Source organism: Podarcis cretensis (assembly GCF_951804945.1).
Source record: "Podarcis cretensis genome assembly, chromosome: 16".
Lineage (NCBI taxonomy): Eukaryota > Metazoa > Chordata > Lepidosauria > Squamata > Lacertidae > Podarcis > Podarcis cretensis.
The window spans coordinates 31,946,470-31,965,312 of NC_137186.1; the positions used below are offsets into that span (position 1 = coordinate 31,946,470).

At 47.0% G+C, this 18,843-nt stretch overlaps 1 protein-coding gene across 1 annotated transcript in view; it reads right to left on the reverse strand.

Annotated features, from left to right (window-relative positions):
* Positions 1-1,645: 1,645 nt before the first annotated feature.
* TXNRD2 (thioredoxin reductase 2) overlaps positions 1,646-18,843 on the reverse strand; it is a 71,170-nt gene continuing 53,972 nt past the window's right edge. The window contains exons 13-18 of the mRNA XM_079956844.1: positions 18,531-18,626; positions 16,450-16,542; positions 16,004-16,075; positions 13,648-13,745; positions 8,542-8,760; positions 1,646-2,071 (exon numbers count right to left, since the gene is read on the reverse strand). Of these exons, the coding sequence (XP_079812970.1) occupies positions 8,637-8,760; positions 13,648-13,745; positions 16,004-16,075; positions 16,450-16,542; positions 18,531-18,626 (483 nt within the window). The 3' untranslated portion in view covers positions 1,646-2,071; positions 8,542-8,636. The remainder of the gene's footprint in view (positions 2,072-8,541; positions 8,761-13,647; positions 13,746-16,003; positions 16,076-16,449; positions 16,543-18,530; positions 18,627-18,843) is intronic.

An 18,843-nucleotide genomic window follows, 5' to 3' on the forward strand; every position in this document is an offset into this window, starting at 1 on the left:
CCAACTGTTTTCACTGATCATATAAGGACCTGTGAACAGGCTGGTTCTTATACTTCATGCTTGTTCTTATACAAAGGAAAACAGGTCAGACTGCCCCCTGGCCAAAGGCCTGGCGGAACAGCTCCGTCTTGCAGGCCCTGCAGAAAGATGTCAAACCCCGCAGGGCCTTAGTCTATTGTGGGAGAGCGTTCCACCAGGCCGGGGCCATGGCCAAAAAGGCCCTGGCTCTGGTCGAGGCCAGTCTAATTTCCCTGGGGCCTGGGATCTTCAGAGTGTTGTTGTTTGAGAATGTATTCTTAAGGCTGCAAACTCCTTTTGTTTCTGCCTACTCATCACCTGCAGTTCTGGACTGACTTTCCCCATGGGGCAAAGGCCCCTCATTGGTAAAGTAGTTGTTGTTCCTCCTCCCCTCACCATCTTAAGCCAGGATGGGACTTGAAGTCCTGCCATATCTGGAGGAAACATTGGGGAACGGTGGGGAAACGTTGGTCCTCCAGATGTGGCAGGACTTCAAGTCCCATCACCCCTAGCCACTGGCCATGCTGGCTGAGGCTGATGGGACTTGCTTTGCAGCAACATCTGCAGGGCCACAGCTTTCGCAGACCTGTCTTAAAGGTTTTCAAGGTGCAAGCCCATCACTGACCTCTTCTGAATGCAGGGCACACATTTTGACTTTCCATTTCTGGGATCAGCCAGCAGAAAAATCATTCCCGATATGATGGATTAAGTCCAACCGTTTCAAGAGTGTAGGAAGAAGGGCAGATCTGAAGGCAAGAGTTGAATCGGGATAGAACCTTTTGTGTTCTTGAAAGACTTGGGCTGCATTCAGGCAGCACTTCATTCCATTTTCCTGATTCCAGCTTCCTTACCTGGCAATTTCCACGTGTGATTTCATGCAGCAAAATCTGGGGAGGAATTCTGGCGTGGAGTTCTTTCCCGACATTTGAAACGTAGTGTGACAAAGTGGTAAATTGACCAGAAGGCCATGGTTCCGTAACACAACAGGTAATGAATGATCTTGGACGAAGGAGTTGAGGGGATGCTCATTCAATTTGCAGATGACCCCAAACCCCGCTAATCACGCAGAAGACAGAACTGGGGTTCAGCACTGGAGAACTGGGCCTAAACTAACAAAATGAATTTCAGGAGGGACTAAGGTAAGGTTCTGCACTTGGGCAGGAATAACCAGCTGCACAAATATAAGATGGAACACGTGAAAAGGATCAAGGGGTCTTGGACAGAGATGCTGTTGTGGCTAGCAGTCACTGATAGCCTCATCTTCCATGGATTTGCCTAATTTTCTTCTAAAGCCACCCAACGTGTTTCTGCCCATTTCCTCAACTTTGGGGTCAAATACCAGGCTACACCCTTCATTTTACCACCCCTCTGGAAAAAAACTAAGGCAGAATGATGGAAGTGACATCTACTTAGAACAGGCATCCACAAAACTCAGCCCTCCAGATGTTTTGGGACTACAATTCCCATCATCCCAGACCACTGGACCTGTTAGCTAGGGATGATGGGAGTTGTAGTCCCCAAACAGCTGGAGGGCTGAGTTTGGGGATGCCTGACTTAGAGGAAAAACCAGATTACATCCAAGATAGTAGAGTAGGAAACGGCACTACAGATATTAACCACATTTGCCTGGCGGGTAAGGGAGTATGTTTATTTTTCCATAAGGATATGAACCATAAATATAACAGCATCTGTTGTGTTGAGGAGGGTCCCAGCAGATCATCAAGACTTGTGCAGTCCAATGTGTGGTTTAATACACAAACTGTCATTAGCTGGCATCCGGGAAAAGGGCTGGGGGGCAGCTGGCCAGACTGCATTTATTTGTTTGGTGAACTCACACACACATTTTTCAGCTCCGCACGCACACACAGAAAATAATCCGAATCATCCATCAGGCCATTCAAGTCAACGTTAGCCTGGCCGATATTGTTACAACGAGGCCATCCCTGGAGAGCACGAGGCGGAATCCATCAGGAAAGGAGCAAATCCCTTTTCGTTTCCATCCGTCCTGCTTTGCCGTCAGTTCCATCCCGTCAGCATAAATCCAGATTGACGTCTATGGAAAGGAAAGGAAAAAGAAGGGGGGGGGGGGGGAATAGCTGACGGAGAACAACAACATCGAAGATTCGAGTTCGGTTTCTGAGAAGCTCTCTAGGAGGCCGCAGTATCATGATGCTAAAACAACAGAAATAAAAGACTTGCAACATAAAGGGATCAATTAAAGGAAGGAGCTTTGGATAGAGATGGTGAGGATTAGCTTTGTACCCTGCGTGTAACTGTGTATGGTTCCCGCCCCCCCTCCTGGTTTGGCTGCAGCAAAGCGTCCTCAGGTTCCTTTGGTGGTCTCACGTCAGGAGAGGGAAATCAATTTATCTCCAAGGCCCACAAGTATACAAACAACTGGATGGGGCCGGCCCTCCCATGAGGCAAGGTGAGGCGACTGCCTCAGGCGTCACGATCCACGGGGGCAGCCGATCCCAAGTGTAGATCTTTATTCCCCCTTGTTTCTGACACAGATCATCACTCGCCCTTTATCTCCTAGCAGGGAAGGGGGAAACCATTTTGTGATGTGCCTCTGGTGCCAAAATGTCTTGGAACAGGATGGAATCTTTAGCTAAAATAATGCAAAAGGTCTCTTCATCACAGGTTGAAATACAGGGCAGGGCAGGAGGAATCAGGAGTGCTGAGCCCACGCTGCAGCAATGAGGCGTTCTGTGCCATCTTCCCAAAACCAAACCAAACCAGAAGAGGTGAAGCTTCAGACTGGTGCTACTGGGAAACAGATGCCTGACTTATCATTTTAATATCGCATTTAGGAGCTTCCAGATTACCTGTTTATTGAGCGTTTGTCCTGATGTGCTTGCCAGGAAATTAAGATGTTGCGTCAAAGCAAGTCTCACCCCACTCTTTTCCAGGGCATCATCCCATCTTTTTCCTTATGGCAAGAAAGTCTCTTCTTCTTTTTTATGGGAAGCAGGCTGGTTGCACAAGGCTGTAACTGCACATGACCTGAATTTGCTGGGATGTGATTGAACCCCATCTGAATACAGGGGTGCCTGGGAGAACCCTCTTTTCCCACGGACAAAACCTACCAGGCAATGGAGGTTTTGTACTCCAGTGGAGTACAAATGAATTTGCACTGTACTGAGTCAGACCATTGGTGCATCTAGGTCAGTATTGCTGACACTGACTGGCAGCAGCCCTCCAGGGTCTTTCCCCTGCCTAGGACTTTCTGCAAGCAAAGCAGGGGCTCTGCCACTGAGCTACAGCCCTCATGGGAGAATCCTGTGTTCCTGTGTAACTGGGAGTAAGCCCCATTGAGTTCAATAGGATTGACTTCCGAGTAGACAGGGTTAGGGCTCCCGCTGGAAGTTGGCAGCCGGATCTTCAGATCAAATCGCTGGCAAGGGTTGCCTTTGCAGAAAGGCAAGCAAGAGGGCTTTTTAAAATATTTAGATTTGGATTTTGCTATCATGGTCCAGTTAATTATTTTCTGCTAAGCAGACAAACCGACCAACTAGGCATCTGCCTTGATTCATGTTAGGGAGCATCTCCCCCTCCTGGCCAAGACGGAAATAAGAAAGGAATTAGGAAAGGAATGAGGCAAAAATTTAGAAGGGCCGTTTTGCTTAAGGAATAAGTAGGAGCTGCAACCGTTGTTGTTGTTGTTCCACCCATCTGCCTGGTCTGCCCCAGCCATTCTGGGCAGCCTCCAACAAATTAAAACATTAAGCACAGTAAAACACCAAAGATTAAAAACTTCCTGATACAGGACTGCCTTCAGATGTCTTGTAAAAGTCAGATACAGTCATACCTCATGTTACGTTTGCTTCATGTTACGTTCTTTCCGGTTACGTCCCACAGCGACCTGGAAGTACCGGAAAGGGTTACTTCCTGGTTTTGCCACATGTGCAGAAGCGCTAAATCGTGCTTCACACATGTGCACAAGCGCCAAATCGTGCCATGCACCTGCGCAGATACTGCGCTTCAGGTTGCGCTCTTTTCATGTTGCGAACGGGCCTCTGGAACAGATCCCGTTCGCAACCAGAGCTCCCACTGTAGTTGTTTATCTCCTTGACATCTGAAGGGAGGGTGTTCCTCATGGAGGGCACCACCACCGAGAAGGCCCTCTGCCTGGTTCCCTGGAGTTTCACTTCTCGCAGTGAGGGAACTAGCAGAAGACCTTTGGAGGAGAACCTCAGTGTCTGGCTGAACAATGAGGGTGGAGACGCTCCTTCAGGTATACTGGAGAACAGTATGTTGGACAGCTGTGGGCAGGATTCGCTCATTGCAAGCAGCTGGACTAGATGAGTCTACAATTCTAGGGTTAGGGATAGGCCTCTGGCCTGATCGAATAGGCCACTTCTTAAGTGGTTTCTTCTCCTTAATCTCCTTTCCCCTGAAGAGTCTTTCGGGACATCTGCATGAGAACGTAAGAATAACCTGCTGCGTCAGGCCAGGGGCCACCCAGTCTAGCATCCTGGTCTCACAGTGGTTGCCCAGATGTGTGGGAAATCTCAACAGGACCTGAGCACAACAGTACTCTCTTCCTGTGCTTTTGGGCAACTGATACTCAGAGGCATTATTGCCTCTGACCAAGGAGGCAGAACATAACCATCATAATTAGTAGCCGTTTGATAGCCTTTTCCTTCATGGATTTGTCTAATCTTCTTTTAAAATCCATCTAAATCCAGTGGCACTGAGTTCCACAGTCAACCAACACACTGCTTGAAGAAGTACTTTCTGTTATCTAGCTTGGATCTTCCAACATTCGCCTTTGCTGGATGTTCACAAACTCCAGTGAGAAGGAGAGAAACCATTCTCTAGCCACTTGCTTCTACAACATGCATGATTGTATAAATGCCTATCCCGCCACTTCTGACTCGCAGAATTAAAAAGTCCCGAATGCAGGGATTGCTCCACCTGCTAACTTTGTGGCTCCCCCAAGCCTGGAGATACCTCCCTGTTTTGTGCACGGATGGTGTTGTTCTGGATGCAAATTAGAGAACGCAACTGCTCTCGGCACACAGGATGCAATATTCGGCTTGATGAGACGCAGCCCCCATGCAGAAACCAGGATGCGGCGAGCAAAAGAGCCACGGAGTCGGCCAAAGTTTCATTTCCTGATTCTACGGCTTGCCTCTTCCGCAGTGGGAACTCGCAGAGCAAAATCAGGATGTTTACTTTACCCTATCTGCTCTTTCGATCCCAGCCACGAAGCCTTGATTTTAGCAGAATGCTGCTCCGCCCTCCCTTTCACAACCCCTCTGAGAGAACAAAGGCTTCCTTATCAATGGAATTAAAATTATGCCATGCTAAAAAAAACGAAAATGAAAAAGGGTCGCGTTTCATAAAAGGCAGCCGGGCTCCACCAGCAGTAACCTTGAGCTGCCGAGTTCATTGGAGATTTTTCAGGCCTAGAAATAGGGACGTAGAAGCTGTCTGGCACAGAACCAGGCCACTGAGCCATTCAAGCTCAGTAATATTTACAACAGGAACGGCGAAGATGTAACCCTCCAGATGTTCTCGGATTCCAACTTCAAGCATGACCAAAAATTGCTGGCATCCGAGTGTGCCTTCGGGGTTGAAGTCAAACCACTGGGGAGTTTCCTGCAGCTGTAGAGTCCGATATGGGAGAGACATGTTTTGCTGCAACTGGGGCAGATGATGGTGTCTGGCTGCGCTGCTGCAGATGCTCAATAGCTTTTCTTGAAAGACCTACATTGGCTCCCAGTACGTTTCCAAGCACAATTCAACGTGTTGGTGCTGACCTTTAAAGCCCTAAACAGTCTCAGTTCAGTATATCTGAAGGAGCGTCTCCACCCCCATCATTCTGCCCCACTGAGGTCCAGCTCCGAGGGCCTTCTGGCGGTTTCCTCATTACGAGAAGCCAAGTTACAGGGAACCAGGCAGAGGGCCTTCTCGGTAGTGGCGCCCTCCCTGTGGAACGCCCTCCCACCAGATGTCAAAGAGAACAACAACTACCAGACTTTTAGAAGACATCTGAAGGCAGCCCTGTTTAGGGAAGCTTTTAATGTTTGATGTATTATAATATTTTTTTGGAAGCCGCCCAGAGTGGCTGGGGAAGCCCAGCCAGATGGGCGGGGTATAAATAAAATAATAATTATTATTATTATTATTATTATTATTATTATTATTATTATTATTTCTTCTCTCTGCGCTCCTACCAGCAGCCATTTCTGCTCTGGACACGACCTGACTGTCTGCGGTCATCTGCAAGGGATTCCCACACGGCGGCGGTGACGTCACCAGCCTTCATTTTCCTGTTTGCAGACATTTTTGTAACACAGAGCCGGTCTGCCAACAGGCCTAGTGCCAGGAGCCAGCTCCCCGTAGCGCACGTCTTTGCGGATCCTGCCACCTTCCATTCTGTGGGCGTGACCAGGCCAGTGCAGACGTCGCTGAGACAGGGGTGTAAACATGCTGGGGTGTTAGAATTCCTGCTCCATGATTGCAGTCACGGGATTGTTGTCTTTCACATGACGGTGCATATTTTGACTCCACAGAGTGGGAAGTGACCGTGACAGGATGTTTGTGTTACTGTGTTCCGTGAAGTGGGACTATTGTCCTTTGCTCTTTTTCTCTTTGCTGTCTGATGCTAGAGAGAGAGGGAGCCGTGTTGCAGTGCTCCGTGTATAAAGGTAAAGGTAAAGGGACCCCTGACCATTAGGTCCAGTCGTGACTGACTCTGGGGTTGCAGCGCTCATCTCGCTTTACTGGCTGAGGGAGCCGGCGTACAGCTTCTGGGTCATGGGCCCAGCATGACTAAGCCGCTACTGGTGAACCAGAGCAGTGCACGGAAATGCCGTTTACCTTCCTGCCGGAGCGGTACCTATTTATCTACTTGCACTTTGATGTGCTTTTGAACTGCTAGGTTGGCAGGAGCAGGGATTGAGCAACAGGAGCTCACCCTGTCGTGGGGATTCGAACCGCCGACCTTCTGATCAGCAAGTCCTAGGCTCTGTGGTTTAACCCACAGCGCCACCCGCGTCCCTGCTCCATGTTTGTTTATATGTAAATAAAGTAATTAGCCAAAATGCTGAGTTGCTGAGGTCTGTTACACATGATGTGCAGACTCTGTGGATCCCTAAGTGTGCCAGTGTCTTTGGGCATCGGTCACTGTGATGTTTGGGCTGAAGAAAGCTTTTGAAGCTCCCGAACGAAAGACCAGGAGGGTGAGAACATGCCAGTCGGGCATGTGTCTCTGCCAGGGTCCTACTCGAGTGTAGGCCGAGCTCCTTACAACAGGGGTCGCTGAGACAGGGGTGTAAACATGCTGGGGATGTGGGGAATTAGGGGAGCACGTCTTTTTTTGAGGCTCTGCCCTGCCATGAGATAGGAGTGACAAACTCCTTCCCCCTGGTCTCCCAGAATCAAGAGAGGCACGCAGAGGGTGGAGAAGAGGTTAGCTTCATGCTGGCGCAGCCTCAGATTGCTTGGGGGAAACCCTGGAGAGGAGAGGATTTAGGCAGCTGTGGGGAGGCTGGGACTCTCGATCTCAGCAACTGTGTCACAGAGGCAAGACCTGCCAGAGATAGGTGCTGCGCTCATTAGGCCTGACACTGCAGATCCTGTTTTTGCTAATATAGAGTTAACTCCATCTTGCCCAGTGTGGTTTACTGCTGGCTCGCTCCCGTCACCTGGAGTAGCACACAGGCATCATGTCTAGTAGCCTTGCCCTCCATCCATTTGTCTCATATTCTTTCAAAGCAGTGTTGGGGCCTTGGAGCTGGCTCTCAGGACTCGAGAGGTGCGGAGGGCGGCAACACTACAACAGGGCCTTCTCTGCAGTGGCTCCCCATCTGTGGAATGCCCTCCCAGGGAAGTTCGCCTGACGCCTTCATTATACCGTCAGGCGCCAGGCAAAAAATGTTCCTTTTTAACCAGGCCTTTGGCTGACCTGATTGACACCCTGTACCCTTTTAAAATGCGGTTCTTTTTTGGAGGTGTGTGTTATCGGGTTATTGTTTTTACTTTGATTTTATATACTGTGATTTTTTATGTGAACTGCCCTAAGACCTCTGGGTATAGGGCAGTGTATAAATTCAATTAACAACAACAACAACAACAACTCTTCCCCCCCCCCCAAGACACCCCTCACTGTTTGTGTCTGACTGGAATGTGTCATTGGAACAAGGCCATTTGCTTGTCTGGATGGAGGATAAAGGTGTCCATTGTGCACAAAAGCTAGCCTACTGCGCTACAGAAACATTTCACAGAATCATAGAGTTCTAAAGTTGGGTTCCAAGGGTCATCTAGTCCAACCCCCTGCAATGCCTCGCCCAACAGCAGGCATGTCATTTGCTCAGAAGGGAATGTGGCCTTTGAGCTGAGAAAGGTCACCCCCCACCCGGTTTTACTGCTGTCTAAGCTAGTGGCATTCACCATTCCATGTGGCAGGGAGTTCCACAGTTTAAGCATCCCGAAACACATTATCCTTGGACCCAAAAGGCTTGCAAGTGGGACCAGGCTGAAGGTTGGCAAAAGAAGGCTAAAGCAACCGACCTGCCATTTCTCGATCTTCCAGCTGTTCTCTCCTTTTCTTCAGATTCCTGACGCCGGGTGCTCTTTCGGTTGCTATCCAGGGATGGCAGCTAACCTCAGCAGCCGGTGACAGTAGGATCGGCCCCCGACCGCTTGGTGATGTGCAGTTTGGCAACTTCCTCTGCAGAGGTCGGGTGTATCCCAACCGTCTTTGCCATTTGGGAATAGGTAGCGCCACATCTACAAAGAAGGAAAAGGGATAAAATTGCGTGGACATCAAAAGCCCTATCGATTCTTTCCTGCTACAGGATTACTGAATCAGCCTTTGATGACACATTTCTTTAATGACACATTTCCTCCTAGGAGCCAGAGCAATTGATCGCTCGTGTTTATTTCTTCTTTTACTGCAACTGCAAGAACAAAACAAACAAGTATGCAAGGAACTGCTTGGGCTGCAAAGGGGGAATTTTTTTTTAAAGGTTCCACAGGCAAAGAAATGACTTAGTAAAGGGAGGATTCAGTAAAGTCAAAGGCTGAGTGAACAAGAAGCAGCTACAGTGGTACCTCTGATTAAGTACTTAATTCGTTCCGGAGGTCCGTTCTTAACCTGAAACTGTTCTGAACCTGAAGCACCACTTTAGCTAATGGGGCCTCCTGCTGCCACCGTGCCGCCAGAGCACGATTTCTGTTCTCATCCTGAAGCAAAGTTCTTAACCTGAGGTACTATTTCTGGGTTAGCAGAGTCTGTAACCTGAAGCATCTGTAACCCGAGGTACCACTGTATTTTAAAGGGTCAGGAGCAGAGGATCAGCAGCAACTTTAAGTTATTATTATTAAGAGGCACCAAAATCCATTTCAAGGTTGCAACCTTATGCATGCTTTCTAGGAATCAAGTCCCATTGAACTGAATGGGACTGTGCTGGTTGTGGGGTAGCTATGGGGAAACACAGTGGTTTACTGACATCCATACAATACATTTTAAAGCACTGCTCTATCACGTCCCCTGGAGAATGCTGGGAACTTTAGCTCTGTGTCTCCTAAGAACTCTTGCCATATTGAACCAATGGCAGCTCCCAGAATGCTTTGGGGGAAGCCACGGATGTTAACAGTGGTATATCGGTGGTCTGAATGCATGGGGCGACTGTGATAGCAGAAATTCCACGTCCAGTGGAAGAGAAAGGCTTCGCAAAAGGGCCCTAACTTGGGAAGATCTGTTTCTGTGTCAGCATGATATCTTCCCCAATGATGCTGGCCCAAAGGTTATGGACCAGCCTGAGGAAGCGGTTAAACTGAGAGGGCCTGGATAGCTCGGTTGGTTAGAGCATGGTGTTGTTAATACCAGGGTTGCAGGTTTGATCCCCGTATGGGACAGCTGCATATTCCAGCATTGCAGAGGGTTGGACTGGATGACCCTCAGGGTCCCTTCCAACGCTACGATTCCGTGATTCGGACCATTTTTAGACCCAAGTCCAGCCCTCACTCATCCACACTGGGTCTTAGGTGAATTCCCCTCAAAGCAAAGTGTAACTACAGCCGTACCTCGGGTTACATACACTTCAGGTTGCATACGCTTCAGGTTACAGACTCTGCTAACCCAAAAATAGTGCTTCAGGTTAAGAACTTTGCTTCAGGATGAGAACAGAAATTGTGCTCCGGCGGCGCGGCGGCAGCAGGAGGCCCCATTAGCTAAAGTGGTGCTTCGGGTTAAGAACAGTTTCAGGTTAAGAACGGACCTCCGGAACGAATTAAGTACTTAACCCGAGGTACCACTGTACTCTCCACAACACGCAATGTGCAATAACTTGTCTTGTTAAAGCAGATCCTTTGCAAAACAACAGAAAAAATCTTCATTTCCTATAATCCAGGACCAGGTTTAGGTCTGATGAGGCTCATAGCTACTGAAGGTAATGGGGCCCTTTATATATCCAGCTGTCAACAACAAATTGTCACTTTTTTGTGCTGAATATATGCCATATGGTAATTTATGAATCTAACAGGTACAGTCGTGCCCCGCAAGACGAATGCCTCGCAAGACGAAAAACCCGCTAGACGAAAGGGTTTTCCGTTTTTTGAGGCGCTTCGCAAGACGAATTTCCCTATGGGCTTGCTTCGCAAGATGAAAACGTCTTGCGAGTCTTGCGAGTTTTTTCCCTTTCCCCCCCTTTTTCTAAGCCGCTAAGCCACTAATAGCGCCAATCCGCTAATAGGGATGCTTCGCAAGACGAAAAAACCGCTAGACGAAGAGACTCGCAGAACGGATTATTTTCGTCTTGCGAGGCACCACTGTACCTAAAGCCATTTGCACATAACAAAATATGTATTTTATCAAAGTAATTGTTGAAATGTCCATGCAGAATGCTAATTCTATGCAGAATGCAGGCACCCTATATAGTGAAATGAGAAAACCAGTGATATTTTAGGGAGCAGGCTGGCATTCCTTACATCATATGAGGCAACACAACAGAAAACATTGTTGCTGTACGTAGGTTTTATTTTATTTGTTTTTTATCTTATATATTGGAAATGTACATCTAGTTTTTTTCCCCTTTACATTTTTTTGGGGCCCCCAAGAGAGTGGGGCCCTAAACCATAGCTTGTTCAGCTTATACATAAATCCGGCACTGCTATCATCCCATGCAGAAACTTAGCTTACTTTCTTAGACGTTACTCCTTTCAGACGCTAGAGAGCAGCAGTTACAAGGAAAAGGAACCTGGCCCCAGGCACTGGGAGATTTCCCAAACGTTGCAAAAACACCCAACCAGCCCTGGGATTTTTTTGAAGAGCAAAGTTTCTCCAGAATGGAAATTTACCAAAATTGCTTATCTCCAGGAGTGCCTTCCCCCACTGTCCGCAAAGAGCACCGCAGTCCTTTTTTAGCAACAGTTTAAAGTAATTAGATCAGCCTCTCCTAACTTGTAGTTCACTCCAGATGTGGTGAACTACAACTCCCTGATGATTGGCCATGCTGGCTGGTGCTTATGGGAGTCTCCAGAAACATCTGGTTGGGGGAGGCTGAATTTAAGAAACTCAGAGGGTGGGTAGAGCAAATCTGCAAAGTTTAAAAGTTACTTTTACTTTATTTTATTTTAAAGCCACTTCTTACAACGCAACGTCTACTCAGTGGGACTGACTCCCAAGAAAGTATGCACAGGATTGCACTTTAATGAAATCAAAAGATGCCACAATTCAGTTTTTATTTCATTTTAAGGAACTGTTATTTTTAACCTAAGTTTTTTTGGGCATATTTTGAGGTATGTTTTCCCCCAAATATATATTCCTTTCGTACGGTATTATGGACAGACATTTGGAGACGTGTGAATCTTGAAGGCACGTGTTTCAGTTTGAGTACTGTTTTTGAGAAGCGCCAACCAAACTCCTCCGCTATCCCAGCCTGTGATCAGTGACTCTCCAGCTATTTTGGGCTACAGGATGCTTGGTTCCATGAACTCACCTCCTGTGCCCCCTAAGGTAAAAGGTAAAGGACCCCTGGACAGATAAGTCCAGTCAAAGGCTACTATGAGGTTGTGGCACTCATCTTGCTTTCAGGCCGAGGAAGCCGGCATTTGTCCACAGGCAGCTTTCCGGGCCAGCAGGACTAAACCGCTTCTGGTGCAATGGGACACCATGATGGAAACCAGAGTGCATGGAAACGCTGTTTACCTTCCCGCCGCAGCGGTACCTATTTATCTACTTGCACTGGTATGCTTTCGCACTGCTAGGTTGGCAGGAGTTGGGACAGAGCAACAGGAGCTCCCTCCATTGCGGGGATTCGAACCACCGACCTTCTGATCAGCAAGCCCAAGAGGTTCAGTGGTTTAGACCACAGCGCCACCCTCATTCCCTGTGCCCCCTAACCCTATAAAAAGCATTATTCAGAATAGGGCTTGCATAAACCACTAACAAGATCGAATTCAAAACAGTAACAGCAGGACTTATTCAAAATCCAGAACTATTTAGTTTAATTAATGCAACAAAACTGATGAATCTGATCCAGTCTGATAATCGTTTATACTGACAGTGCCCTACTGCCGCATCCTTGTCTCTTAGCACCCTGCTAGGTAACCCCACACTTTCCAGGAGGTGGGACCCCCTCAGTTCTGATGTTGCCAAACTGCAATCCTCACCAACTCTGCCTATTGGACCTGCTGGAAGTTGAACAACATCTGGAGGGCTGCAGGTTCTACACCTCTGGTTTAGTGAAACCAACCCCCCAACCCCACTGTGGACGTGGGTGGACCTGTGGGTTAAACCACAGAGCCTAGGACTTGCCAATCAGAAGGTCGGCAGTTCGAATCCCCGCGACGGGGTGAGCTCCCGTTGCTCGGTCCCTGCTCCTGCCAACCTAGCAGTTCGAAAGCACGTCAAAGTGCAAGTAGATAAATAGGTACCTCTCCAGCGGGAAGGTAAACGGAGTTTCCGTGCACTGCTCTGGTTCGCCAGAAATGGCTTAAGTCATGCTGGCCACATGACCCGGAAGCTGTACGCCGGCTCCCTCGGCCAATAAAGCAAGATGAACGCCACAACCCCAGAGCTGGCCACGACTGGACCTAATGGTCAGGGATCCCTTTACCTTTACCCCCCTGCCACGGTGGAGACTTTAAAAGAAAATATGACTATTCTCTCCAAAGCTTTGATGATTCCTCCTGCAAGCCTCCCCACGAAACATAATCAAAAAAAGCTTTTAGATTCCCCCCCCAATCTCTTTTAAAAGAAAGGCTTCTGCATATTTCAGCGATCATTTATTATCCTGAAAACATAAAGCTTTTTCCTTTGCTGCACTTTGAAGAGTTAACAGCTGCATAGCAAAATGGATTTTTTTTTGGAGGAGGGCTGTACGGTTTGCCAAGAAACATATTTCATAAACATAAATGCAAGAAACCTGGTACATCCGTCACTAAGCCCAACATTTTATTAATAAAGAAAGGCCATTTTTTTAAAAAAAAAACCAAAATCTAGGAAACGAGACATAAAAGTAAATGGAAACATGGGCTCTTTTTTTAGCACTGCCAAAAGCTAAACCGTTATCTTTCATAATCTTAGGGTGACTTAAAAGAGAAGGCTTTCGGAAAACTCTAGGAAGGGAGCGGATGGATGGGGTGGAGTGCAGAATTCTCGATTCCACTTACTTGATTCCAAGGGCAAATCCTTGAACAACTTCGCCGGCGTTTGGGCCAATGAAATGAAGGCCGAGGATTCGCTGTTCTTGCTGGCGTAGGCACACCATCTGAAAGCAAAATGGGGAGCAGCAGGAGACTGTCAGAAAAGGGCACAGGAAGCTGCCTTCTGCTGAACACTGGTTCATTGAGCTCAATTCTGTCTACACTGGCTGGCAGTGCCTTTGCCAGGGTTTCAGACAAGGGACCTTCCCAGCCTGACCGGGAGACGCCAGGGACTGAATCTGGGGCCTTCTGCAAGGTGGATGCTCTGTCACTATCAGAGGATAGCTGACTATCTAGCGCATCAGACCATCAGTCCATCTAGCGCAGTGTTGCACACACTGACTGGCAGCAACTTCTCCATGGTTTCAGGCAGGGGATGCCCACAGGCCTGCCTGGAGATGCCAGGAACTGAGACTGGGACAGGTTTATCCACCTGGCCCTAGTCTGCTCTGACTGGCAGTGGGTCTCCAGGGTTTATGGGCAGAGAAAGTCCTTTCCAATCTGGGAGCATTCTGCATGCCAAGCATCTCCTCTACCACCAAACTACACCTTTTGCTTAAAATATAGGAAGCTGCCTTATTTGGAGGACTATTCGTCCATCTAACTCAGTACTGTCTACACTGACAGCCAGCAGTTCTCCAGGATTTCAGACATTTTCATTTCCCTTTTAATTTCTATACGCCTTTCTACAATACGATACACAAGGCGGTTTGCAAGCTTAAGAAAGAACAAAATAGACAGCAAAGGGCACAACGCCCAAAAACAATCTGATTCAATACAAAAAAAAAAGTCATAATAAAGAGATAACTTTAAAATAAACAACTTGTAGCAAATAAAGCAATACAGTGGTACCTTGGTTCTCAAACACCTTGGTTTCCAAACACTGAAAACCCGGAAGTAAGTGTTCTGGTTTTCGAACATTTTTTGGAAGCCAAACATTGGCTATTGTTTCTGGGGCACCTGCACTAATCAGAAGCTGCGCCTTGGTTTTCGAAAATTTCGGAAGTAAAATGGACTTCTGGAACAGATTAAGTTAGGCGCTTTTGTTTTTACTATTTATTTTGTGTTTTTGTTTTTGAGGCTTTTTTGGTTAATTTGTTTTTCTGATTGTGTTGTACCCAGTTTAGCTACTGATTGGTTGATGTGTGAATGCAGAAATGGATAAAAGCCCCCCATCCAAAAAATGACTATCATCAGTGCAGGTAAGAAAAAAAAGTAATTTTATTTTTTATCATCTACAATACTGTTTTATTTATAGTACAATACATTGATTATCACTTTTATTTTATGGACCAACGGTCTCATTAGATAGTAAAATTCATGTTAAATTGCTGTTTTAGGAGTTGTTTTTAAAAGTCTGGAACGGATTAATCCGTTTTGCATTACTTTCTATGGGAAAGCGTGCCTTGGTTTCGGAACACTTTGGTTTTGGAACGGACTTTCAGAACGGATTAAGTTTGAGAACCAAGCTACCACTTGTATTCAACAATCCATTGGCATATAATAGTAAACAGTAAAATTAAATACCAGCAAATAATAATTAAGTAGTTTACGCTTAAAAATTGCAATGAAGAACTATAAAAATAACGGCAAGTTACAATGCATAAAATGCCACAAAACATACACAACCTGGGGGGGGGGCTGCCAACAGCAGAGGCAAATGTGAGCCTGGACAAGAGCAGGACACCCTGGCACTGGGAAGACAGGGGTGGCAGTTTTTTTGACACCCTACCGCTATGCAGAAGCAAATCATCAGGTAGGGCAGAACTGCTATGGCAGCTTCCCGGCAGACGAGGAGGTTGGTGCAGTGCAAACGCAGCAGCAAGGAGGCTGGATAGGCTCCGACAGTGCATTTGCCCCATGCCAGCCTCCCCAGGTAAGTGATTATAGCAAGGGCCATGGACTGCAAGAAGATCAAACCTCTCCATTCTTAAGGAAATCAGCCCTGAGTGCTCACTGGAAGGGCAGATCCTGAAGCTGAGGCTCCAATACTTTGGCCACCTCATGAGAAGAGAAGACTCCCTGGAAAAGACCCTGATGTTGGGTAAGATGGAGGGCACAAGGAGAAGGGGACAACAGAGGACGAGATGGTTGGACTGTGTTCTCGAAGCTACCAGCATGAGTTTGACCAAACTGCGGGAGGCAGTGGAAGACAGGAGTGCCTGGCGTGCTCTGGTCCAGGGGGTCACGAAGAGTCGGACACGACTAAACGAATAAACAACAACAAACACACATACTACAAGCCACCATCTTTCCAGCAAAGCCAAGGATGCAGAGCCTCCGTGCTGGAAGTGGAGGTCAAACGCCAGGAACACAGACTTACTTTTATGTAACATTGAGCTGCATCTCTTTCGGCCACGGTAAATTCCAACGGCTTATAAAACGCATGGTACACCTAACAGAAAGCAATATCGGAAGATGCAATCAGAGCCAGCGCCTGCCTTACATCATTGCTTCATTTTACATTTTTATCATTTCTGATAAGAGAAATCTCTCTCTTCTAGTGTTTCTTCTGCTAGCTGCTCCCCATCCAGTATTTCCCAGCTTCTGCCTTCTGAACTAGGCCCCTCTGCAAACCACTGTTCCTAATCTATACTGTCCTCCTGCTCCCGGGAAGATTCAGGATCAGGATTAGGTTGGAGGGGGTGACACCCACCATTCTTCCTCAGTGCAGCCCTCCTCAGCACGGTCCCTGACACACAGTGGCAGAGCAAGCTGGCCACTCAGCACTGGTGGCCAGCAGCCATACCTGTCAGGAGCCCAGCGTACCTCTATATGATCTGCTCCAAACCGTCCAGCAGCTTCTTCTTCCGACAGTCCTACACAGCCATACTCCAGGGGAGTGAAGACAGTGGTAGGCACCTAGGCGATAGAAGGCCATCCTGTTACTTTCTTTCTCCCCCCCCCCTCAAAATTTTTTATTCATTTTATAACACAAATAAAAAACACAAACAGAAAAGACAAACAAAACGAACAAATTCTTGTCATATCCTTATTTTTCTAAACATTGTTATGTGGGCTTCCCCAAGTCCCACCTATCTGATTTTCATTTTACTTCATCTTTAGCAGTTTACATATATCATAATTTCTAACCATCTTTTTTTTTTAATCACACTTAAAATAACTTCACATTTTATCCCTTACAAATAATACTATTTTAAAATACCCTATCTTCTACTACTAACCCTACAGCCTATATCCACTTCCAAAGCTATTCTAAGGTTTAAATATTAACATATTTTTTCAAATATTCCTTAAACTTCTTCCAATCTTCTTCCACCGTCTCTTCTCTCTGGTCTCGGAGTCTCCCGGTCAGTTCGGCAAGTTCCATATAGTCCATCATCTTCATCTGCCATTCTTCAATAGTTGGTAAATCTTGTTTCTTTCAATTCTTCGTGACCATCCTGTTACTCTCAAGCCAATAGATCAAGAGCCCCATGCTTCTCCCTATCTCCCAAAACTTAGTGACACACAGTAGTAGTGTAGTGGAAAAAGCCATCTAGGCCAACCCCCAACAATGCAGGAATCTCAACATGCGGTCCCCCATCCAATTTCAAACCATACTGGACCCTGCTTAGCTTCACAAATGTGTTAGCGGTTTCATTGCTGCACCATTTGGAGGGGTTGATGCAGGACCCCTTCATAATAGTGACAGCCAGGGCAACTCACAGCCCCTTAGATTATACAATAACTTTATAATTATACAAGTTATAATTAGGGATATATTGCAATGATCAGTGCAGATCCTCCATATATTGCCTTTCCCCTAGATCAACTCCTTCTCGGTGTTATTCCCTCACCCCTTCTCCAGAGCGACCCCGGGAGCCAATCCTCAGTGGCTGACTCGCCTCTTTGCACTGTGATTGGCTCCCATCAACACACAGAGAAAGAAGGCTTATTCTCATTGGCCAAAAAAGCTCCCCTTTCATGCTGATTGGGTGGTTCTAGGATGCTATGGACAAGGACTCTGCTACAGAAATAATACTAACAAGTCGTTGATCCCCCACGACCCTAGCATTGTTTTGCTGTTTACTTGAATTATCCGTGTTTTGCAATTTGTAAACTGCTTTGATGCCATATTGGCAACTAAGGGGTATATCGATTTAATAAATACAAATACAGTGGTTAATACAGGGATGCGGGTGGCACTGTGGTCTAAACCACAGAGCCTAGGGCTTGCCGATCAGAAGGTTGGCGGTTCAAATCCCCACAACAGGGTGAGCTCCCGTTGCTCGGTCCCAGCTCCTTCCAACCTAGATGTTCAAAAGCACGTCAGAGTGCAAGTAGATAAATAGGTATCGCTCCAGCGGGAAGGTAAACAGCGTTTCCATGCACTGCTCTGGTTCGCCAGAAGCAGCTTAGTCATGCTGGCCACATGACCTGGAAAAACTGTCTGCGAACAAACGCTAGTTCCCTCGGCCAGTAAAGCGAGATGACTGGACCTAACAGTCAGGAGTCCCTTTACCTTTAATACAGTGGTACCTCGGTTTTTGAACGTAATCCGTTCCGGAAGACCACCTAACTTCCACAAAGTTCGAAAACCGAGATGAAAAGGGCAGTCTGCAAATTCAATAGAGAAAATTGTGGAAAACAACAGATACATGCAGCAGAAGCCGTTTGACTTCTGAGGTGCATTTGAAAACGGAAGCATTTACTTCCGAGTTTTCGGCATTCGAAAACTGAAACATTCAGCTTCCGAGACGTCCCAAAACTGAGGTACCACTGTACTACAGATGTTAAATAACATCCACAATGAAACACTTATTCATGCCCAGAGGTATGTGATTGCTTTGCAACAAATCATTCATTTTCGAACCCCCAGGGAAGAAAAAAACTCGCAAACTACTCACGTTGTCATAATCCATGAGTTCTGCCGACTGGCCAAATAGCCTCTGAGCAACCAGCTTCCCTGCAGCAATGGCCGTAGGTGTTAGCTCGGGGCGACCCTAAGACAAGACAACAGAATTAGGAGAGGTCCAAAATGTCAGTGCAAGACTTGAACTCATGACCCGGACTAAGTTATGTTATCTATCTATCTATTCAGTCAGAACTCAACAGAACTCAATTCTGGCAGCTCTTAGCTGGGCTCCATTGCCATTGTGTGTGTGTGTGTGTGTGTGTGTGTGTGTGAGAGAGAGAGAGAGAGAGAGAGAGAGAGAGAGA